The 25,145-nt window shown below is 37.8% G+C and overlaps 1 protein-coding gene across 1 annotated transcript in view; it reads right to left on the reverse strand.

Moving 5' to 3' along the window:
- Window positions 1-477: 477 nt before the first annotated feature.
- LOC103801263 (WW domain-containing adapter protein with coiled-coil-like) overlaps window positions 478-25,145 on the reverse strand; it is a 29,550-nt gene continuing 4,882 nt past the window's right edge. Inside the window, exons 2-6 of the mRNA XM_009073671.1 lie at window positions 6,699-6,805; window positions 5,809-5,924; window positions 5,243-5,355; window positions 3,467-3,775; window positions 478-661 (exon numbers count right to left, since the gene is read on the reverse strand). Of these exons, the coding sequence (XP_009071919.1) occupies window positions 615-661; window positions 3,467-3,775; window positions 5,243-5,355; window positions 5,809-5,924; window positions 6,699-6,805 (692 nt within the window). The 3' untranslated portion in view covers window positions 478-614. The remainder of the gene's footprint in view (window positions 662-3,466; window positions 3,776-5,242; window positions 5,356-5,808; window positions 5,925-6,698; window positions 6,806-25,145) is intronic.

Consider the following 25,145-nt stretch of genomic DNA (forward strand, 5'->3'; position numbering starts at 1 on the left):
CAAGTATAAAGTACTGGAAAGAAACCAGTAATAGTCTCACAGGAGTAACCTTTTCTAAGGGTGGAGTTGAGTAATATACTTATAACTAGAAAACTCAGCCAAAGATACAAAGACACCAGAAACAATGTTAGTAACTGACTGCTAAAGACTAGCAAGTGTTACAAGTAAGAAAACCAAAGGGGTGAGAAAAGGACAAGGAGCACCAGGGCCACAACCCACTCAGGACTGCACTGGTCAGGTTGCTGTGCTCTCACAAAAATGAGAGTATTGCTGCACCAGAAACAGAAGTGCTGCCTGATGGGACTTGGAGGAAAGGTGTAAGAAGCAATATCCTACAGACACACTGTTAAGGTACAGACAACACAACATTTCATTCAGGAACTGAATTAGAAATAGGAAAATGTGATGTGCCCTACAGATAAAGCAGCCAAAAAGTAGGAAAAGCAACCCCACACTTTACCTGCATAAAGCACTCACAGTGAGCACAAACAGAAGCAGCAGATTCTGACTGGAACATTCAAACCAAAGGGTAGAGGTCAAATAGTTCCCCAGGAACTCTCCACTACTGCCAGCCATTGAGGGCAGAGGACTACAGCTAACAGCTGAGCTAGAGTTCAGCCAGGGATTTTATTCAATCTCCTTGTGGGACTACAACATACCCCTGCAGCAAAAGAGATTGAGCTGAAAAAAGCGTTGTTGGGTTTTGAGGTATTTTCTTGCTTTGCTGTTCATAGCTATTACTGCATTAAAAAATACACACTAGAAACAGAACTAGTCAAACAGTAGTACATATATGCTGGCATAAGGCTGCCAGCAACACACTGACAAGAAGCAAGAATTAATTTAAGCAAGGACTACTGCACATATTATTCAGTCATTTGGACCAAGCTATTTTTATAGACAAAAAACCCACAGTTTTACCTCTTTTTAGAAAGAGACTGCACAGCCATTGAACAGAAAAAGATCACCCCACAGTTTTACCTCCTTTTAGAAAGAGATTGCACAGCCATTGAACAGAAAAAGATCAAAGGCTGTTTGCACTACTAGTGTAAAAATAAAACTCTCAAACTATTTTCCGAATTCTACAAAGACACTTTTAGAACAGTGTTTGAACCAAGTGTCTCAGGACCAATTATTTTAGTTTTATTTTGTATAACAGCCAAAAAAAAATGCTTTAAAAACTGCATACCTATAATGCAGCAGGTTCATGGTCACCTGAGAGAATAAATAACAAGTAAACCATCCAAAACACTGCTTCTTCCCTCCTTTTAAATGCAAAAATGCAAAATGCTACAGAAAATGTACTGGTCAAATTTCCCTAAAAAACAAGTTCAGCACTCCATTAAAAAAAAAAAAAAAAGGGCAAGACAACCAAATATACTCTTTGAATGATCTCTTATGATACAACCTGCATTAAATTTTCCTGTTTCTGTGAGGTAAATTCAAGCAACATGTGAAAACTCACGTTTTCCAGAACAAGAATTTCAAGCCTAACATTCACATACCCTAATTATTCACTTATTTACTAACTCACTGTAGTCCACCCTGTCTGAAGCTCAGCAAGTACTGTATTTGCTCACAATCAAGTGCCATGAAACACTTATATCAATGAGCCATAACCATTACAGAGCATCTATTTATTTAACCAATATAAAATTAAAAAACACCTACCTAGGAATACAGAAATTACGTGAATTATTTATTATGAAGCCATGCACGGTAACACAGATTCTGAGTAAGATTTTCAGTGTCAAGACTGCCCTGTGTGATCATTTTCACTATTCATACCCAATTGTATGCTCTCAAATTAATGTTGTATGCAAGAAATATTGGAATCCTCTGCCAGCATTTGTAAGAGCTGTCACAATGGGAAGTTCTTCAATTGCTGTAAGAGTCAGTTGCTCAACTAATACAGATGTGTAGTAAAACAGGGAAAGAATATCCAGTCTGAAGTCTGATCACACACCAAACAAGAATCAAGAACATGCCAGAAGGGAGTAATAATAAGGGTTTTCTTTCAGTACATTTTACAGATAGAAATGGAAATAGAGAAGATACACTAAAGGAGGAAACCCTTGACATGGATGACATGGCTGTAATGCTTAAAAGTGCATCAAAATGTAATCAGAACAGAGGTTTAACTGAAGTAGGTAACTGCTGCATTCAGCACAAGAACCATGCATGAACTAGTACACTCTACTTCAAGCTTTATTGTGTTGGACAGAAAAAGGCTTGCTGAAAATCATCTGTCCCTCTGTAAGTGACAGTCAGCATTCATGCACCAGATCATGTAAAAATTGCACAGTCTCAAGAAAAAAGATTTAAAAAAGTCTTTACATGCACAATTTTTTTACACTGACAAGTACTGCAATGTATGGTATTGTTTGAATGTTTTGACTGGCCTGGTGCACTTATCTCTGTGTACAAGCTGGAATTCTTCAATAAAGAAAATTGAAAGGCCCAGAACAAATACAGAGAACAGGACCAATGTCAGATCAGAGTCTGTTTTGGCTGTCTTTTTAAAATGACACAGTTCTTCTCTAACTAGACAGACTTATAAGTATCAACAGGGCAACATGCCATCTTCCAAAAAAGAATTCAGTGACATACTACTTATGCAGTATTTTAAATTAAAACATACGTGATTATCCAAAGTTACTTTTACCCCTCCCGAAGCCCTCAAAATAGAATTCTTAGTCTCAGTCTCTAAAAACTCAACTACACCAAAGCATCACACTATCACTAATAACACACATCTCATTCTCACAATCTTCTTGAGCACTTCTTCCCTAATAATGAAGTAAATCCAACTAAAATACAGACTTCTGAAGGGTCACAAACAATGCACAGTGAAGTCCTGATCTTCACTTTTTGATTGGGAATGTATCTCATGGGTATTACACAGAAATAAGAACTTTCAGCAGCTTTAAAACCAAAGATCCAGTACTTCACGAGATACAGACCAAAACAAGAGAGTAGCTGTTACAAACATGTAGAAAACTGTCTCACTTTCTGTGAGAATTGCACTTGTGTTTACTGAAAGTTTGACACTGGCATTCCAAACAGTAACAGCAGTTCATAAAACATAATGGTCCAAAATGACTTTCAAATGGTGTAACTACATCTATGTTAAGAATTCAAATAATGGCAAAGATCCAATACAGCAAGAGAGAAGACAAAAAGTAAAATATGTTCTACTAAAACACATCTCTCAAATTATCACTCGAAATGATAATTTGCAGAATAAGCCAGTAAATAGCAAATATTGCAGCATCAAACTGAAGTTGTGTAAGACACAGGAACGTGGTTTAGGGGGAAATAAACACATCAAAACAGTAATTGGGTTCTAAGCACACACAGTCAAACAGGAAAAATATCTTTAAATTCGAGAACTAACATACTCTGGACAAGCAACAGAAATGCAATGCATCATCTTGAATACTAGAGGGAATTTCTCTAGACATACCTTTTCTCTCTGTTTTCTGTGCAGGGATGGAAGATGCAGATGTAGGCAGTTTTGATAAAGTAGATGCTCCATTAGCATCAAAGGATTTCTTTGGCTGGTGATCAGATTGTAGAGAAAATGGACTAGGAGGAACAGTGCTGGGGGTAGCAGTTGGATGAATCACTGGTTTGATGGGATGCTGTACTGGAGTAGAACTACTGTGAGTCTCTGCTCTTGGCAGTCTGTAGTCTCTGTCATTGTGCCTGCTCGTTTGAGATAAAATATTCTGTGGGAGCATACTGCTGGCGTCACTGGAATGCTTGTCTTCCACTTTTTTCAGGATTCCCCAAGTAACGTCGCGAGAAAGAAAAAGAAAGATTAAATTAGCAATGAGTCTAAGATTGCAGTGACTTTGATTACTACAGCTGCACATCAACAACTAGAGCTGATTGAACTTCTTAGGATTAAAAAAGCCTCAAGTAGATCAGCATCAAAAAAGGCAAAATTTAATTCTACTCACTGACAAAAGGCATTTTCTCTGACCTTTGCTTGATTTAGAGTTCCAGTTAAGCACTGTGTTTTGATGAAAGGCTGCCTTATAACCAGTGTTACAGTCAAGTTAACTTCTGAAGTCTCCTAAAAAATCTAAATCAAAATCTATTATTTCCATCTTGTATTTAGCATGAAGAGATAATTTGTGCCATTTTTCTTTTGTTCACTGAAAATCCTGAACATCGAGTCTAATTTAACAGTTTCAAATGCTAGCCTTCATAGAATTTCTCTTCAAGTCACTTGAGTACTACTGCCACTAATTTACTTACTGTTGAATTAATTCAAGACAACTATATGTATTAATTGAGTGACTAATTTGCATTGGTCACACCATTGTAGACTTTAAAATACACTACACAGGGAACAGACCAAGCACATACGGAGTAATTCTTTTCATAGATTCTTGGATTTTCACCTGTCACAAAACAAATACCTACTGCAATATGCATGTCTGCTATCATTTTGTAGCATCCAGCATGTTTTAGCATATGCAGTATGTTTCAGTACACAGGAAAACAGCCCTTTATCCATCTCTGCCTTGTTAAGTCCCAAGAGTCTGAGGGAAGAATCATACTCTGGCTTCTACTTTTAAACCATCCCAAGAGCTATGCCACAAATTCACCCAAGCTACATACAGAAACATTCTCACAGTACAACTACTCCTCAGAAAAAAAAACCTGACAAAGATAAAAGCCACACATCAGGGAAAAAAATTTCCAAGTTACAGAAATTCATAGTCCAGGAATGGTTTTGCTAAGAGTACTGGTGTGCTAAAAATATGCTTTCACTAACAAACACAAGCCTCTGCAAACCCTGATATCATAATCCAGTAATTTAGTTTATCACTTTCAGATGTGAAATCAAGGTTCTACAAGAGACTTCTGCATCTCTATTTTTAAGCTCAGAATATGACATAAGCAGGGCTCAATGATCACGACAGTCCAACTACACTATAAATAGTGCAAGTTGTTTAAGTAACTACCCATGAAGATAATTAAATTAGGCAGTAAAAGCTGCAAAAAGGAGAAGCACCATGAAAAGCATTAAGCAAGTGTTGTACTAGTAAAGGTTCAAAGTTATTTTAAGAAACAACATTTGGGAGAGCTGTCTGTGCCATCCACTTTGGCTTTCATATATGAAAAGGTGAGAAAAACAGCTAAGGGGAGAGATTTTTTTCATTTTTTAGGTTTAGGGAACAGTAAAGCAAACAAGGCAAGCATAGATTGCTGTAAAAAAACCACATACTTCCACTGGCAAACCCACTGGCAGCTGTCGCCTGCATCACCTCTCTTCTGTAATCCCTATCTTTTGGAAAGCTGTTAACTGACATTTTGCTTGCTTCTTTTTGTCTCTGCTCTCTGAAGAAAAGAAAACAAAAGTTAAGTAGGAACTTACATCATCTAATAATGGAACAGTTTCTACAGGTGAAGCTACACAAGATGAATTAAGCTGTTCTAAGATCTTGCTGGTACAGGTGGGCTTGGCAAACTCCAGCAACTGCTTCCTTACACCAATGCTTGCTGGAGCCCACAATATGCCACTTCAGATCACTAACATGGCAATACAAAGGTAAAATACAATGGAAAAAGAACAACCCAAACCAAAACACGAAACCCACCAAAACCCAAAACAACCAAACCAACTATACTTTCCCCTCAGGGTCTGGATTGTCAAGGGATAAAATAGGTGCCAGAGATCATATTAAGGGGAGGAACACAGGAGACTTAGACCGAAATATTTTACAGCAATAATCTAGTCAGATAATTAGATTATTTGTTTTTTATACAATTAAACCAGACACAACCACATACCTTTCCAGCCACTCTTTTGGTTTTTCCCATTGTGAAACTTCTGTTCGGCAGTTGTAGTAGTACTTTTTGCCTGAAGAGCTGATGTGTTCAGACCAGTCATCCGCAGAATCATAAGCCTTTCAAATACAGACAGTGTTGGACAAGAGACAGCTTGGGAGTTTTAATATACAAATTTAGTAGCTTTCACCATTTCTGAAACTACATGGCATCCCTACATGCACCCACATCACTGCTGTCCATTTATACCATCTCTAAATGCCTCTTGCATTGATAGTTCGAAGATGTGACCACTATACTCCTGTTCAATTCTGCAATAGTTTGCTCTGGTTTATTCCCATTAACCCCGAAACAAAATCTAATAGCATGTTTAGTGGGATACAGTAATGTCAATATTGACAACATTAGTTTCCTTCACCTCAAAGCTTCCTCAAAAATGATTACTTTTTCAAAACTTTTTTACACATCACAAATTTACCTATTTTGTTTCAGTGCAATTTTTAACAACCACCACCTTAACTACTAAAACTTGGACAATAAAGTGATTCAAATTCACAAAGTGCAATGCATCTTAAGTAAGTAAGATCATACTACCTTCTCTAGATTTACCACAAAATCAATGGAAAATGTTTCTCTCTGTATCTACCTCATTTAAGTAATCTAGTATTTTAAAATTCAAGACAGGTAGCTCAAAGCTGCAATTATTATCAATTAGAATAGTTTTGCAATGTACTACAACTGCAGCTTGGGTTTATAGACTGTTTATAAAACAAAGGCTGATGCTGGAAAACACAAACAAAACTCAGCATGCTGCCAGTTTTAGGCAAAATGATGCAAACACAGTGTGTATGAATGGGGTGACCCAGGGATGAATACCAATCAGAAATACTCACTGCATCAGAAGTTTTGCTTGGATTATTGCTGGGATTAGAAGAATGTGAATTTGAACTATGAAGAGCACTGTGGTTGTGTGAATTTTCTTGTGGAGAGTAACTGGTCCCTAAAGGAAAAAAGAAGGACAGTTCACTATGTATGTTTATAAGGACTTCAACCATCTGCATTCTAAGGGGGTGGAAGGGGAAAGACAGGGCAAGGGAGAAGACAAGTTGTCCACAGCCTATTTCAGAGGCAGAATTATTTCAGGAGACCACATGCTTATTTCTTTTTCACAGAAGTGTAAAATTCACTTTGCCTTGCTAGTTACAATAATGCAGTATGTCCCCTCACTGGTCTCACTCTCAAACTTTTACTCCATTAACAGCAAACAAGTAGCCTTTGCAATTTTTGATGGTTGGAAGAGCCGATTCAGAAATTAAAGGCATTTTCTCCTCAACAGTAAGTCAGAAAGTTTAAACAAATTTATCAACAGCCTATGCAGTTAGCTGCACAAAATCAGGTTTTAAGGACACTGAAGCAATGCTGGTCTTTTAACCCTTTGAGACTACTTGTAACTAGTTCTACATAACTATTTCTGTTTATGCATATAGATCAGACTAAATTTTCCTGCACATCAGTCTCTGGAATAAAGGTACTGACATCTAGAATACCAAAAGCAGCATTTCCCAAACCACCACCTGCTGCTGACCTCCCTACTGACCATTTCTCAAGGTAGCCTGGTTGTCTTCCACAACATGAAAACACCTGAACACAAAAGAACAGCTGAAATGAGAAGGGAGATAATTCTCAACACCTTTAGATCTGTATTTCTGCTTAAGCTCAAGTCACCAATTACACCTGACCAGTTCTATTTACAATTAAACAAGGCCATCCATTAAACCATTTGCAATTTTATTTTACATTTCCTGCTCTTAAGGTCTCCTTGCAAATTTCTAAACAAGTATAAACTCTTTCATTGGTCTTATAAATTCTTTCAAGATTTAAATGTTCGTGTAAAACACACCAAACTAAGAAAAATCACTTTCCTACACATTTCAGGGAAAAACCTAGATATCCCAAATGTCTTCACTTTCCCTCTCCCTGCCGAGAAATTTCTAAATACCCAGGGATACTACATTAAGTTCCACTAGCTTCATATATTGTATAGCAATTTAAATATGAAGTCAAAGTGCTTTGCAAATGGCAAAGACTACATCTTACAGGCAACTGCAGGAAAGAACAGTCTACTTAGAATGGACAGAGAGTTGGAAGTGAATGGAGCCATAAAAGAAATAAATTTGTTTTAAAGTCTTCTGAGAGACACACACACAGATGATGACTGAATGACACAGCATGGTGCAGAATGGGAGATTTTATAATGCAAATTCTGCCTTCTGACTACACAAGCACCACCAAAATTACTATTTCATACAACTTCATCCCCATCTCTAACCCTGCGGGTTACAACAACAGTCCATCACAAAAGCCAAGAGCCACACAAAGTTAAAGGTCATTTTGCACATGCAAACTGCAACCTGAAACATCAGTAACTCAGAATCTTTTCCTACACTATTTTGGCTAAAACCATGCCATTTTCTTTAAAAATATGGGGCTAAAAACAGGAAATTGGAGTAAATCTCATGCTCAAATTCAGCCTTCCAAAAGCTGGACAATTAGCCCTATCCCAAAAGTATCTTACATGCTCAGAGCCAGGCAGAATGACTTACCATGGGGGTAAGTTAGGCTTCTCAAAGCAATACTCACAGAATCACATTCTTGTGATGCACATGAATAACAACAACAAGAAAATACATTTACAGACACATTTAATTCCCCTAAATTTAAGTAGCATATTATAATTACAAGACTGTACTCCTCAGTCACACCAAAAGTCTTATTTTTTTTTAGACACTGATTATGCAGTGAAATAACTGCTAATATTTTCACATTCACTATTCTGTTAGTCTTTATTTATTTACTATACCCATCAACTGAGATAAAATCGTTAAAATTTCTTCATGTATTTCTGTAGGTTGCTTAATGCAGGCATAAAAATTCATTTCTACTGTGAGGTAAAAATCACCTCCCTTTTTAAAGGAAAAAAAAGGAGACGAAAAGTTACCAGATGGCTTGTTTGAACAGTTTGATATTAGTCCCCTCAAAATGTCAGAAAATGCCAACGCAGTTAATTTACTGCAATCCTGTACCATAGATGTAGTAACACTACACTTTGTTCAGTGTACTCAAGATGTACATGGTGATTTTTAAACTGTAGTGGACAAAATACACTGCCACAGTGAATCCAAGCTACTCGTTCCAAACAAGAGTAAGAGCCAACAACATAGGTATTAATATTTTAAAGCCAATTCTATCCAACCCATAAACAACTCCTCAAATTCACTGAGCAGACTTTCAGACCCCACAAGGTCTATCAGCTGAGTGCCATGCCCCCTCCATCTCACACTGTTCCCAGCTGGGTACTGAGTCACCAAGCTCTTCACAAGAGTACAGAGGCAGTGGCAGCAGTCACACCCACCCACTGCTGGCACCCATAGCCAGCACCAACCAGGCACCAGTTTCTTCTGAAGGGGCTCCTGGGCTCCTCTTTGCTGAGCTGCAGTCCTCCCAGACTGCACACCCACAGGCTCCATCCATCAGGGATCCTGTCCTACCTGAGCTGGGCTCAGCTGCACACAAACTGATCACGGCTGCTCTGGCAATACCAACTGCCTCAGGTCACCAGGACAAGCTACCTGGGCATTTACAGGGCTAACCATAAAGACATACCCAGTGGTGCCCAGGACAACTGCACGGTGCAATTACAGGTGCAGGTTCACCACTCACACCTCTGTTTTATTTTATGCATAACACTGCTTTATGTTTGGATCTGTACCCAAACACCAAGGGAATGAGCACATGAGAGGACAATGTTTGCCGTTGGGAAGCTTCCAAGATGAAAGCAGGTGAGTTTTAGGTACTTCATACAAGCTAAGGGCTTAGATGATATGCAAACACCAAAACCATATCACCAAATTCCCTTTCTATACTGAGGCAGCAAGGCTTTAGTATGTGGTCACATAGCAGTCATCTAGGAATCTGACAACCCAGCCAAGCAAGCAGTGCCAGCTCAGACTGCCCGGGAAAGCTGCTGCTGTTTAAAAGGCCACCCAGATAAAATGGTGTGCAGAAAGCAATCTGTAAGCAGAGGTCTACCTCTGGAAAAAAAAAAGGGAGTTCCCCTTACTTGTATACTAGCCTTCACCATTAGCACAGACTAACCCTGAGCCATTTTAAGTTCTGTCTCCCTCAGCTGCAAGCCTGGCAAAGCAGATCATGAGAAAAGCATCACTAAGACTAGTCCATATCCCAGAAACAGACCTGATAAGGCAGAGAGCACAATACTGTCCCGAGAGACAATCCCTTATAGCCCATCTCACCCTCTCCTCTTACAGTTAGGCCTTATTAGTTTCACTTTCTTCAGGAAAGAGGGACAAAGAGACTTTTAAAAAAATTCTTGTTAGTGTATCTTAAGATTTAGCAATTGCAAATATATACCTTTGATGCACCATTGGGAAATTCATATTGTGCTATAAATCCTCCAATTCAGTTACAGAACTCCCCATGGAAATGTTTATTGCCTGATCACGGTGAGTTTCCTCAGCTTAATCCTTACTTTGAAAGCAGTCAAAGCTGGAAAGAGCTATTCCTAACTGGAAGACAGCCAAGAAGAGCATCAGCACTACAGTTACATAAACCTATAGCGGTGCAACCATGTGAGCAAATGTTCACTAACACTATCCCTAGTGATGCATGAGACACAGGGCAGGACAGAGTCAAGGTTTTATTATCCTATTTCCTAGTTTTTCAAACAAAAAATCACATCTTCCTTACTAATGCATAAAAATCACCAGAGAGCACAAAGCACAAGGTTCTGGGAACCGATTCAAAAACTAGGCTGTGACTTAATGCCTACTACAGGTTTGAGATTCTGTCATGCCATGACTCACTCCAACCTTTTACTAAGTAGTTTCCAGATCCAAACTGCTGAATCCAAGACAGTTTGAATGACAACAAGGGTTCAACACTATCCTGGACTTGAAAAATAGGTATAACATAGGGTGAAATAAGAATATTACACTTTGCAACACAGTCAGCTTTCTCTAGTAATTATCACATGTAATTAATGTCTCCATTAACACTACTTCAACACTGAAATGCTGAACAGTTCAAATTCCAAGTTAGCTAAGTGATCAGACAGCTCTAATAAAGCAACTGATTTCCCTCCCTTCTCCCCTGCCACCTTTCAAGAACAAGCTGAAAGTCTTTCCTTTCCCAAACCTGAACACCTGTATTAGTAACTAGAGCATCCACTTGTAACCAGATAAAATGCATTTTCTTGCCACTTGATTAGAGTAGTCAAACATATGACTCTGCATTTCCACACTTGGGCATCCAAGTATCTTAGCCTGATTCAGACTTATTTGGGTTCAAAACACTGTACAGTATCATAAACAAAATCTCCAACTGAAATGCACAAATTGGTACACTGAGATGCATTACAGTTATCTTCAAAAGATAATCTCCAATCCAAATCTGCAAGCAGTAAAAAGATAGAGAGATAAGAGAAAAAGCATGCTATTTTCCATCCTCTTCAAACATACATACACTGAGAAAATAGACAGTAAACAAGTTCATACACCTCCATTCACACCCAAAACTTCAGCCAGGCTCAGCCAGCAAATTACAGCATTTGCAGTATACAACAGTTAACTTTACTCCTTCTCAGTCAGAAAAACACCTTGTTAATATCCTCTCATTCTGTCTATAATAAAAAAGTGTCCGTGCAGATAATATAAAGGAAGTTTACGAATGCTCACCAGCTGGGCAGGAAGCAAGAAAAATGCTCCCTAGCAATAGCGAGTGCTGGAACTGGAACTCAAAGGCAGTCAGCCCCTTCAGAGGGAACAGGGATTCAGGAAGGGCTCTAGAAGAGTCACCTTTTCTTGCCCAGAAACTGGGCATATGGCAAGAAACAGTGGGCAGCAGAAATGCAAGGAAGTTCATACCATTTGTTTCAACTCCATACATACTGTTTTATGACTCCGTGTTCCACCTCTTAGCTAACACGTAATCAAATTCATTAGACTAGAGACAACATTAGAATCTGAACTTCCTCAACAGAAATACCCAACCAACAGACACTATTAGCTGTTAACAGAGAAAACTCAGCAGCAAGATCATTTGTGGTGGGGATACGTTATGGGGATAACTAATTAAGAACTGTTTAAATGGCGAAATGATAGAAACTTATCTACGTTGAAATGTCTATTTCAACTGGATTCGTCATTTTGGTGCTAATCTTTATGCAGAACACCATCTAGAGTACTGCATATGGGAGGAAACAAAGCAACACAATAGAGACACAATACCCAGTGCCCCAGCAGTAACTGAACTGCCTATCATGGCCATTTTGATTTGCCATATGTAAAAGTAGTAAGACAAAACATAACTTTTCCTCACTCCATTTTTATGTGGTTGTAACAAATATGGCTGCCTTCCATAGGCAACTAACAGCATAAAACTATGTGATTTTCCCAGCAGAGCAATGGCCTCAGAGAATACACCAACTGCACAGTAATGTTTTCCAGAAATTCATAACGTACTACGTTGAATGCACAATGCTCTGCCAAAAGAAAATCTATCCTGATCACTGTACTGCCCAACTGCCCAATTACATACTCATTATGCCCCCCAAATAAATGTTTTATACGAGTCAACAAGTAGCTCTATTGAGCAAAAAAGCTTACAAAGCCTCATTTCATCCCTTGTCCTCCACTGCTGCCACAGGGCTTGTCCAGGACAGCAAAGTCTGTGCTGTTCTGCAGTACCTGACTCGCAGGGAAATCATCCCAATATAAAGAAGTTTTCACCTTTTTCTCCAAGAAACCACACAAAATTTCACGGCAATCAGCCAAAATCATTTCTAAAAACAGACCAAGAGTTGTACATACATGGAGGGGCACAAGTGACTGATAAAGGATGAAAATGATACTGTCAACATACACTTTGATTTATAACAGAGTATTTCTTCTAAAGTGGTAGTAAGAAAATGACACCTAGAGAAGGAAAAGCCAGGAACAGTAAACCAATCAAGCAGTAACCAGTCAAGGACTTGTACTGTTTTACTAACAAAATACTTAACAAATGCCAAGACAGTACTGATTATTAAAATGAGAAAGATACAATGAAATCCTTCACACTGCATAACATGCAGTAGTTTGCCATTTTGCTGTCTTGATTGCATTTTTATTTTTAATTAGATCTACTCAATTTATTTCAGAAACTGAAGTTTAAATTTTAGGCACACAGAACAAACTGCCCTAGAAAGAAAACCAGCTATCCTGCTCATTGCAGGAAAGCAAAGGGTAATAATAAAATGGCTCAAATTAAATTCAAACATCTGAGCTCTCACATAACAATTCAGTGATTTACTACTCCAGCAGCTAACAGAGAGACTGTTTTCCTAGGGTTGTACTTCAGTCCAAATGGGTGTAACAGCTTGTGTTGTCCTCAGTAGTTGACCAGATATAAACTTGGTTTTGTCCAACCATCCTCTTCTCACTTGCCCCTTTCCTTGTTATAGCCACAGCTAAATAATTAAATCATTTTCGCAGTTGTTTTCTTCCTCCCCTCAGTAGCAGTGAGGAACCACTTTTCAACTTAGCCAACACTCAGAAAATGATCAGGTTCTCTCACAAGGTGCACTGAATCCAGTGAGTTTCTGTAAGATCCAATACTCCAATGTCCCAAATCAGACCATTCAAGAAGCCTCACGGACGAAATATGCATTTCCATCACCCTCTACACAGAATCCCTAACAACTTTCTTCTTCAAAGAAAACCAGGATACTGGCAGTTTTCAACTATAGAAATAAGTAAGAGACTGGACAAATAATTGTACCATCACCATGACTATTCTTTCTTTCTGAAAAGGAGCAACCAGTATCACTTGAAAGAATTTGCCTGTTTCTCATACACTAAGGTAAATTCCAACCAGCTTCTAAAGACTTCTGGGAAGACTCAAACGTTACTAAAGTAGATACTTTTAAAAAAATTTGCAATCTATAAACCGGATTTGCGTGAAATCAGAAACTATGTGGACAACAAATTCTTCAGATTTACATTTGCCCTTTCCTCCATTTAGGTTCGGGTCACCTAATAAATTAAAAAGCCTAACAACATCCTCAACACTGCTGAACATCTCTAAGTCACCTGCTTCACTTGAGATCGACTCAAAAAAGCACTTTGAACAATTTACACAAGGAAAATATGAACCAGTACCATGAATTTCAGCAACAGAGTCATATTCCTAACTCTGTAGCTCGTGACACCAGAAGACTTCAGCGTGTTAAATAAAAAAACCAAACTCCCTGTTCAACATCACCAATGGCAGTAGATTTTTAAGTATTTTTAAACTTGCAACATTAACTGACATTACCAGATTTGTATTAAGTGGAGTGGGACATTCCAGAGAAGAAAAAAGAGCAATGTGGAGAATAAAGCCAAACTCTGCTTTCATTCTGGACTGTAGATCATAAAACTAATCTCTAGAACAGTGTCAGAGACTGCTCAAGAGAGCTTCATCTGACCTCAAATTAAGAGCTTCAGACAGCAAGAGGCTTTGTAATTATTATGACATGCAGTAACAGATGTGTTAAACTGACAGCTAGAATCCTTACCAGGAGCTAGTGATGATGTTACCTGAACTCCAGCATGGATCAGCACAGCATACAGGCCATAGATGACTTTGGCCCTTCCAAGCCTTCCCCAAAAACATGCCATGAAACTCAAGTGACAGCTGACCCAGAACACACTCTAACAGAGCACTCAGTAATGGAAATCTAACAGCACCACAGCAAGGCACTATCCTACCTCTGGCACTGACACTTCCACAGTCCTGACTAAGAGTAAGCAGGAGACTGTCTGCTACTGGTTCATGCCTCACACTGCTCTGATACCTCTGCCAACGGTAACAACTACACCACAAACACAGCAAGAAAGCTGTGAACAGGATTTCAGGATTTCACTTGAGTCACAAGCATTAACTATCTTTATGGCCAAGTACCTGCTAATAAGCAGTTACCACAGAGATGGGGAAGCAGTGTGTGTAGAAGTACATTCAGTGCACACTGCAGAACACATTTCACTTCTGACAGATCCCCTGAATCTATTTCTGTAATCACTGATACACACTAAATGTCAGTAGATACTTGCAAATTTAAAGATTCTTTTTCCCCCTCTCAAAAGCAAAGAAAAACTAGATAATCCAAAACATTTCTAAAAAATGTATTAGTCATCTGAGGTATTTTTAAATTATTACCAATAGGCACATGCTCAAATGCTTTCTGAAAATTTGGCTCAAGGGATAGTAGAAGTGGATAAGCACACCCCTTAACAATGGCAGAGTGGATCACAATTTTTACTTTTCATTCAAGGAGCACAGAACATAAAACACTGGAAGAAGCACTGATATTTGTCAACACACACCTCAGAGGGAAATTACTCAAGTGCAGACATGTTCTAAAAACTGGGTATATTCCAATATTTTAAGATGACAAACAGCACAGTAATACAATGAAAGACTGATACACCAGAACCTAGACATCACTAACTGTAGTTTGATTCAAGTCAGGGGTCATGCAAAACAATTTCTGCTTACAAAGGAGGAAAAAGAAGCTGTGGCCCAAACACAGCTCTGAGACTACTTCTCCTTTTTCTATGTATCCACAGCACCAAACTAGTACTCCCACTCAGAAGCTCCAAACAATTAAGCAAGGTATGACAACTTCATCTCCCTGAAAAGATCCTCTGAGCAAAAATAAGATTAAATAAGAACAAGGCTATTTTGTTTAGCAACTCATTTTTCTTTTATATTTTGAGGATAGTTTCTTGAAGACAAAGAACTTGAAGCAGAAGACTCTGTGAATACAGTATTACTTACAAGTGAACTTGCACTGAAAGTTTCCATGACTCAGTTTAAAATAAGGAAGATGAAACTGCAGGCTTTTATGAACTATGCAATGACAACTGCTTGCAACCTTCACCTCATCTTAAAAGTTTCCTTCATCTCAACTGAGCATGCACCATTCAGAATCAGCAATTCTACAAGTACATGTAGAAGGTAGGTGTTGTAGAAATAGTAAAGTAAGGAGTCTGTTACAAAATATTACTGCAATCCTGCAAAAAGGTTAGCCACAGACATAAGCAACACACTCATGACCTTAACAAAAAAAAGCTGTTGCAGAATCAATATCTAACCATGTGAAAGAAAGACAAGAACAGAAAAGGCACCATCTACCTCCCTCCTTAAATGGGTCTTAAAAATAATAGCTAAGTCAGATTATCTCAAATATACATCAAATACAGCACAGGAACCAAACTCCAATACCAGATCATTGCTCAAGTGCTATTAATACTTGTGATCTGAAGAGAACTTTGCTTCTCTTCTAAGACTACAGCAACATCCATGTCTCAATAAAACAGAGAAACTATTATTTCACCTAAAATTTGAATACTGACTGATCTCCCCATACAGAATTCTGGAATAGTTCTCTTTTCAGCAAGATTACTCTTTTCTCCTGGATATGTTATTTTTTTCACCACAAATGAGCAAGCTAATCTGAAAATGTTTAGTGCTAGAAGCAGCAACTGCTCAATAAACTTGTACATAACTTGAGAAATGATCAGGCTTAGACAAACTACACTTTCAGTTCTGGACATGCTATGTCACATATTTACAGCATAAATATGCAACAATTAAAAGGATTTTATTTTCATGCTCATTTACTTTTCAACTGGGAATTTTTTTTGAAAAGAGATTCCAAAAAAAAAAACCAAAAAAACAAGGGCAAGTCAAATCAATTTCCATCACACAGAAATTCTTCATGAAAATAAATGAATGCTGGCCCAGAGCTCAGGGTGGGAGCGGAGATGACAAGCACAGACTGAGCTAAGAATAAATATATATAGTGTTGTGGTTTTATTAAAACAGATTTCACAGTCTTAGTTTCAGGCTGGCCCAGCTCAGCTTAACAAAGGTATTGTGCAACAGGGCTTTCAAGTATCTAAAGCAGAGTAAGTGCCAACACAACTCATCCCTCTCCCCAGGAATTCATTCTTAAATACATGCTTCAAATTCGACTCGTCTCCCCTAGAATTTCCTTACTAAAGGGAAATATGCCTCTTAACAAAAGCTAAAGTTATGTTTACAAACTGAAAACCTATTTTACTATTGTTTGATTGCCTGTCTCATTTTATTTCACTAGTTAAGTAAACACTCTCAAAAGGACCATACAAAAACTGCAATCATTACTATAGGCAGCGTTTTGCCAGTAAAAGAGGTGAACTTTATACTACTTGAGTTGGAGAGGAGCACATTATTTCTCATATTAAAGCAGGCAGAAATGGTATTCTTTCCAAAGAAATGAGCAGTTCTAAAAAAGTCTGTGGTAACCTGCCAGCAGCAGGTACCTGAATGACAAAACTACTGCAACTACTTAACTCTTTCACAGGGGACAGCTGACATGAACAAACCAGCATCCAGAACAATATGATTATGCAGAATAAACATAGCAGAAAATAAAAACAGGTGAAGCATACTATTGGGAGGAGTCTAGGCACAAATGTGCATTGTTTATTATATGCTTAATAAAAAATATTCTTTGTGGGTTTTCCACATTTGGGAGTGAATAGGTATATTTGCAACATAATGAATGAGATGAGCAGGACAGATCATAATTTCCTTTCCCTGTTTTTGGTACTGATAGATTTGAATAGTTACTCTGCTACTCTTAACAAACCCAGTAAATCTACACAGAAAAGCACTGAGGAAGATGTTGCTTTGGAGGACATAAAACAGTGTAAGATTTAACAAATCTAGGAAACCATGGGAGGGGAACCAATAATCTGTGTAACTGGGATGGAGCTGTAAATACTGCTTTAAAAATATTTTCAGAAAGCCCGACAAGCCTAAATTTAACAAATTCTATGATGACACGGTGAAATACAGAATGTGTCTCTCTCGAAAAAAGAAAGTTTAAAAAATAATCTTACTAGGGATACTGAAATTCTAAGAGAAACAGGTATAAGGCTTGAAAAAGGGGCAAGAGGGATTTTTTTTAACTGTGCTGAGACCTTTTCTCAGCGAAAATACAGGGAATTTAACCCAATAACTTAGTTTGAATCTAGTAAAGTCTAACAGTAACATGTCCATTAGTGTGGATGTCATATGGATATTTTTCCAAATTTTATTTTCTTTCAACAGCAAGGCTGATCTTCAGACTCCTGGAATAAGCAGGTAAGAGAACTACTGTCAAAACCAAAATCATCAAAATGTTCTCAAATCTGTAGGTACAGTTACAGAAGTCTGAACTCTCACTTTACTAAAACAGGGCAGAAATTATTCAAGCGCTTATTAAAAAAGTGTATTTGAACAAAAGCTCTTAGCCATAAGCTGATTGCATTTTTTTGGTGCAGAACTTAATGTTCATGTTCAGAGTTTATCTTTTCACAAGCTTTTCTCTGGCAGTCAGCTCCTCGGTCAGCACCTCTGGAGTAATGGCAGTGCCAGTTTGGAAGTACACTCTTCAAGGGAAAACAGCAAATGAAGTCAGGATGCATGGGATTTGGAATTAAAAACACAGAACAAAGATGACAGGCTTAAATACATTTTCTTCTTCCAATTTAGTAAAGTATAATTTAGTAAACATCTTTCCCCTTTTATGGCCCACTATGTGTTAACTTCTATTCTATTAGCTAATCTCTACACGTCAGAGGAGATGCCCCTCCAAGCTTCCTTCTTCCCACACAGCAGCATTTGGGGTTTTTAATCACCTATGAGGGGGCACAGATGAGGCACTTACATTCTGAGTAGCTATGCCAACCCTCTACAGTGAAGAAAATGGTAAGAAGGAATTTCATGTTATAAAGTGAACTGGACCCACAAAAAAACCCCAAGCAAATCCACCCAAACAAGGCACACAAAAAAACCCCAAACAAAACAACAACCCACACTGATTTTATAGGAGGAATTTCCTGAGCCACAAAATCATATGCCTTCAACCACAGACTCCTAAAACCAGAGTAGGAATGAATTGATTGAACACATGCAACTAACATCTTCTAACCAAATATATAAACACATGAAGTGACATGATGTTTTCATAACTTACAGCTTCCTTTTGCATTTTTAAAACAAATGTCACCAATATTTAAAAGCATAGAAAAATTTTACAAATATCTTTGAAATTTCCTTATGTTTCTACCCCAGTAAGAAGCTGCATTAGTTCATCCATTATCAGGCTTTATTACTATCATTTAAAATGTTAGCAGAATCAATGCAAAAAGGAACTGTGTCCAATTTCCATTCAATATTGGCTTATTTAAGACTTAAATAAAACTGGTTTAATCCTTATATAAGCAGAAGGAACCTAGTTTATCCTGCTTCTCATCTGATCCTGCAGACATCTTAGTCTCTAAGCCCAGATCTGTTTCTCACACTCAGATTCACAGCCAAAGCTAACGCTAAGGACAGGAATCACAAAACTGGATAGCAAGGAACCAGATGTCACTGTCAAGCCCTCATCCTATGTCCAATTAGTCTCTCTACTTCCTTTGTGGTCACAAAAAATTAGAAGAACAATATCCAGATAGATCAGCAGACTTCATATGGATGCAAGGAAAAAACCTGACCAGTTCATTCGGTTAATTTGCTGTGTAGCTTGACTATTACCTTAGATATGTGAAAGCTGGGCTGGCAAAGACTGGTGACTGTTTAAAGGAAAGCTTCATTTAACTCATGTTAGAAGCCCTCTCTGCCTATAACAAGGCTCTTCAAGTCTGCAAGGCAATAATAATTCCTGTCTGGTGACAACTTCTATCATCACAATTCAGAAGAAAACAGGTTCTAAATCTGTTTCAATTCCCAGTACACTTAAATGAAAACCTTAACTGTTGTAAATGAGAAGAAAACCAAAGCATTTGATAAACCTAAACCAAGTATTAAATGTATTTTTGGAGGAGTTATAAAAAACAGAGCATTTTAGTTTATTTAGGCTTTAAATTCACTTCAAATTATCCTGAATAAACATGATCTATACATGACGAGTTGAAGGAGTAAAGTATTTCTCTATACCAAAGACAAATTTTTACCTACTGAAGCTATGAATTACTCTCCAACTTCCCTAATAACAAATTTAACTTTGAAATCAATGTATCCTGAGAGGTAGTGGAAGGGCAGGGGGGGAAGGGAAAGGTCTGATAAATCATTCTCAAAGGCCTGTGAGACAGGCATGTCAACCTTTCTGTAACAAGGACTTCTGGCAAAGAAAACCAGAAATTTGAGAAGAAATTTATGTTCTGTCATATGCAACTTTTGCAAAACTGAAACAGCAAAGCAATTTCAAGATACTCATACTGTTCAGCTACATGAAGCTGTGTAGATACTGTCAACAAACTAAAATCCAGTCAGTGAAATAATCAAATCCTGCATTAAAGTGGAAGTGTGCAATCATCTTTGAAAAAATACACTCTCATACTAAGTCTGGTATAAATTGCACTGAACTGAGGATAAATTTTGAACAACTTAGATAATAAGAAATATCAGAGATCAGATCATCTAGACTATACTCAGTCCTAAAAAGTTTTTAGGATAGCTGCTCCTAAATAAAGTTATGCATTGATAAACCACACAAAACTTCAGACTGTACCAGTGCAGCAGGAACCTGCAAATACTGAATTCTACTGCCAACTGATCCATACTTCCACCTGATCCCAGCACAGCACTCAGAAAAACACATCCCTAATGACTGAAAAATCCTACAATGCACTCTAGAACATGTTCACAGGTTCAGAATCTCACATGCCATGAGCCAAGATCAACCACTTAGGGAGAAAAAAAGTTATCACAGGAATGTTACTTTAAAAAGTTAATTGCCGATTTTTAATCCCTTTCAATTTGAAGTCCACTAGTTTACAAAACTTAAAATAGAAATACTCACATTACTGTTTTCTCACTAAGCTAACTGATCTTGCACTTTTGTCTGCTATATTCAAGAACTTGTAAATATGCCATTTCTTTTCCCTGTAATTATTAATCAAATAAACCCTTAATGTCTTCTTTGTAACTATACCAAGAGCTCTTCAAGTCTCTCACTCGACTGCACAAATTCCAATCGAAGTAATTTTCCTCCCTCTTCTCTGAAAACCTGCAGTTTTGCACACTTTCTGAACTTTCCAAATCAAAACACAGACCATATTCCAGCAGCTGTCACATTAGCACTAAGAGGTAATCTCTCTAGTCCCACTTGACATTCCTCTGATCACATATCCTTTCTGGCTAATGCTGCACTCAGTATTTATGCTCTTAATTGTGCATGAGTTTGATGTCTGTTTTAAGAGCCATTGCTCGGCACAGTATCTGCTTTCTGTAAAGTCTTGCACTCCTTCCTGTGATCACCTTCCTCTAACGTTTTACACCATGGACCACGTTTACATGTTCCTGTAGATTAATCAGCATTTCCTCTTTTGCATAACTTAGCTAGCTCTGTACAAATCACCAGTTTTTATTATTTGACATTCAGTCTCAAATTATGGACAGCATATGAGTGATCCTACAATTTCTTCCTCATAGACAAAAAAATGTTATTACTTAAGTCCAACAGCAAACAACAAATTCAGCCCGTTTGATGATCACAAATTTTCTATTTTGGGAATCTATCAGCAGATTTAGATCTATAAAACACACAATGTAAACAAAGCTTCCCAAGTTCAGTATCTCAAAATATTTTACTCAATGGATAAGAATCACCTATGTCATGTCTATGCAAGACAGCAGGTCACAGAAATTAGTTGACAAGTATCAGAAAAATAGTGATACAAGTTTAGGAAAAAAAAAAGACTTCCTGAAGATTCCTGCCACTCAGACAAATTTAGCTCTGGAGACTTTGTTGCTATTTCTGGCTGCCTCTTCCGTGTCATGAAGCACTTGAATACTGTATTACATCTCTTTTTTTGAGTGATGACAAAAGGAGGATATTAGCATTTTTATCATACCTCTGCTGTGGAAACAAAGCAAACCATGTTTTTAAATTGGGACAGTAAATATTACAACATTAAACTCTGACATACCTTAGCTCTGGAGACTTTGTTGCTATTTCTGGCTGCCTCTTCCGTGTCATGAAGCACTTGAATACTGTATTACATCTCTTTTTTTGAGTGATGACAAAAGGAGGATATTAGCATTTTTATCATACCTCTGCTGTGGAAACAAAGCAAACCATGTTTTTAAATTGGGACAGTAAATATTACAACATTAAACTCTGACATACCTTTCCTATGCAACTCTCCTCTGTAACAGCAGTCACAGTAAGGAACAGATGATTATCCCAAAGTAATACAGGGCCTGATCTTGTTGCCCATGAATTTCAAACACAATGTACCATTGCTACATGCATGGAAACTTAAGGCCATAAAAGCTTAACAGATATCTCTTAAGCCATAAGATAAAATGAGTTAAGTCTCTTGTCAGTCATCTACTCCAAAATTTATCTCCTTTCCAGTAGCTTGGAGGACAGACTTTCCTCCAGGGGGGGACCTGATCACTGTATGTAAATATCTGAAGGGAGGGTGGCAAGAGGATGCAGCCAGGCTCTTCTCAGCAGTACCAAGCAAAAGGGTAAGAGGCAATGGGCAGAAACGGAGCCACAGAAGTTCCACCTGAACATGAGGAAGAACTTCACTATGGGTGACTGTGCAGTAGAAGGGACTGCCCAGAGAGGGTGTGGATTCTCCCTCACTGAAGATGTTCAAGAACTGCCTGGATGCAATCCTGTGCTGTGTGCTCTAGGATCACCCTGCTTAAGCAGAGAGGTTGGACCAGATGGTTTACTGTGGCCCCTTCCAACCTTAATCATTCTGCAATTATTCTTGAATACTACTCCCTGAGTTCACTCCCAGTGAGCAGACAAGTACAATCTGTGCCTTAAAACATGCACCTTGCTTCACAAGCTTGAAAGTAAGGAGAAAAACAAAGAGGAAAAGGAGGGATACAAAAAGTATATGTAGGAGAATTCCAGGCTATTTCACCATTTGGTTTTTTTCCTGTTAAAGGTGTGATAAAAAAAATTTCCACAGGAGGAAAATAGGCAAATATCAGATTCAAGAGATGTCTTTGAATAATTTAGAAAGTGTTTAAAATTTGCAGGATCAGCAATTTATTTTAGAAGCTTACACTTCAGACATTGATGCAACGTTCCCTACATATTCATTACCACAGACTTTCCACTTATTATAGATGAATGAATTTCAAAATACTGTTTCACAAAGCAACACTTCCAACAGAAATGTCGATAAATAAAAGTTTTAGCCTACAGTATAATTCTAAGATTACTCCCTGTACATACAACTGCAGGCAGAAAGCTCTGATTTCAGGAAAGGGATAAAATACTCAGGAAAAATCTGGTAAGCCACAAGTGCTCTGGTTAACATGTTTTTAACAGGCTAAAGTATTGAAGGGATTCAGGTTCCTGTCAAAATGTAGATATAAATTCCCTGTCTGATTAGCCTGGAGCTGTCAAATGGAAAACCACACTCGTTTAGCAGGAAAGCAAACCTGCACATGTAAGACAAGAAGAGAAGCACAGAAATAAAAAGCATCCTTTTACTACTAGCAAGTATCAACAGGATAAAGGAACAAGTAGTAGACTTATATGCTCTTTTAGGGTAGTTTTATTGTTAAAAGCTAGGAAGCCTGTTAAAAGATCTTCATGAAAGGATACAATCTTCTAACACTGAGCAGGGAACACCTGCAGTCAAGTACAAGAAAGTTTGGTGACCTCTATATAATTCAAGAGAAAACATTAAGACTGTGACAATCTTACTTTAAATATAAATAAATGCTTCTTCCTTTTCAAGTGCTACATCAAAGTCCAGAAAGGATTGATTTTTACACTATCACAAACCACTGACAGAACACAAGCATTAGATTAGCGTTGAGAACTGCCTTTCATTGGCAGTGCAATATTTTTCCTTACTGAAGAACTAAATAGGGAACAATTTCTTGGTACATCAAGAGGTTTTTCCCTGGAAGTGCCTATGAAATTGCATAAAAGCCTGACTTTGTAAACAAATGCAGCTAACAAGTTGGGTGCCATTAAATTACTATTTCCCACAGAAAAGTTATTACAGCATCACCTCTTCTCTCAGCCAAAACAGAGGGAGATCTTTCTGTTCCAAGTTCTGCACAGCTTTAATGATACTCGACTTACTCAATACTTCATATAGAATAGGTGGAGACAGATGAGAAAACAACTATAAACTGTCGATAAACAGTACTTCCTTTAAAGCAAACATGTCCCAAACTGTGGTTAAGGAACTAATTCTCATCAGGGGCTACTGGGGAATACAGAGCAATCCCAGTAAAGAAGCTACATAATTTACAAACTGCTGCGTTTACTATGGCCTAGAAGCAGATAGCTCATCAGAAACTAATAGTTTTCATTACTTCTTTTCACCATCTGAAAAGTAATCCAAGAGTACAAGTTCAGTAGGCTGCATATTCCATTTTTCCAGAGCCAGAGGCAAGGAGCATACACTAAGAAAGCATCATGCTAAGGGAAAACCATTCCTTTCTGATTAGCTTATGTACCAAAGACAAGCATATTTACCAAATCTTGTATGCAGTCAGTATTTTTCCCTTCTCCAAAATACAAAATAAGTTTACATACAAAACCTTACCAGGTCTAGCTGGTAGACTCACTTGAATATATTACACTTAGAATCCAAAAACTGAGTTCATGAGTTCTTAAAACAAAGATATGTATTTGCTTAAACAGATCAACTATAAATGGAAACCTTCAGGGGACCTATTTACAGATCTGAATTTTATACACTCACAGATAAAAGAAAGTAAAAAAAATAAGTAAAATTGAAAGTTCCTAATGTCAAAGTTTGAACAGCAGCAGATTTTGGGAAGCAGCTGCACCACCAGGTTACAGACCAAGAGCACTGCTTATTAACAGTTGATGCAGCTTCCATTTCAGATCAAGTCTTCCATTAATACATCTTTAACCTCACAACCTACACCAGATACTTGAACTTCACTAAGTGAAGCACAGAGGGCTCCATCCAGCTAAATGCATAAAGACCTTGGCATTTAATACCATTATATTAATATCACAATTCTTACCTAGTATCAAGAAGATAAAATTAGGGATTTTTATCTTCCATTCTGTGCTATTCAGAAGCAAGCTTTGCAGCTACTTTCAAAAGCAATTTTGAGTATTAGCATTCTAAACCTCTACATTTAAGAAGTACATACACAAGTCATATCCATTACTGCAATTTTATGAGCACATACTTTCCAATTAGACATCCTCACAACAGAGTAACACACAAAAAGAAAATAAT

Source organism: Acanthisitta chloris, unplaced genomic scaffold (assembly GCF_000695815.1).
Source record: "Acanthisitta chloris isolate BGI_N310 unplaced genomic scaffold, ASM69581v1 scaffold32954, whole genome shotgun sequence".
NCBI lineage: Eukaryota > Metazoa > Chordata > Aves > Passeriformes > Acanthisittidae > Acanthisitta > Acanthisitta chloris.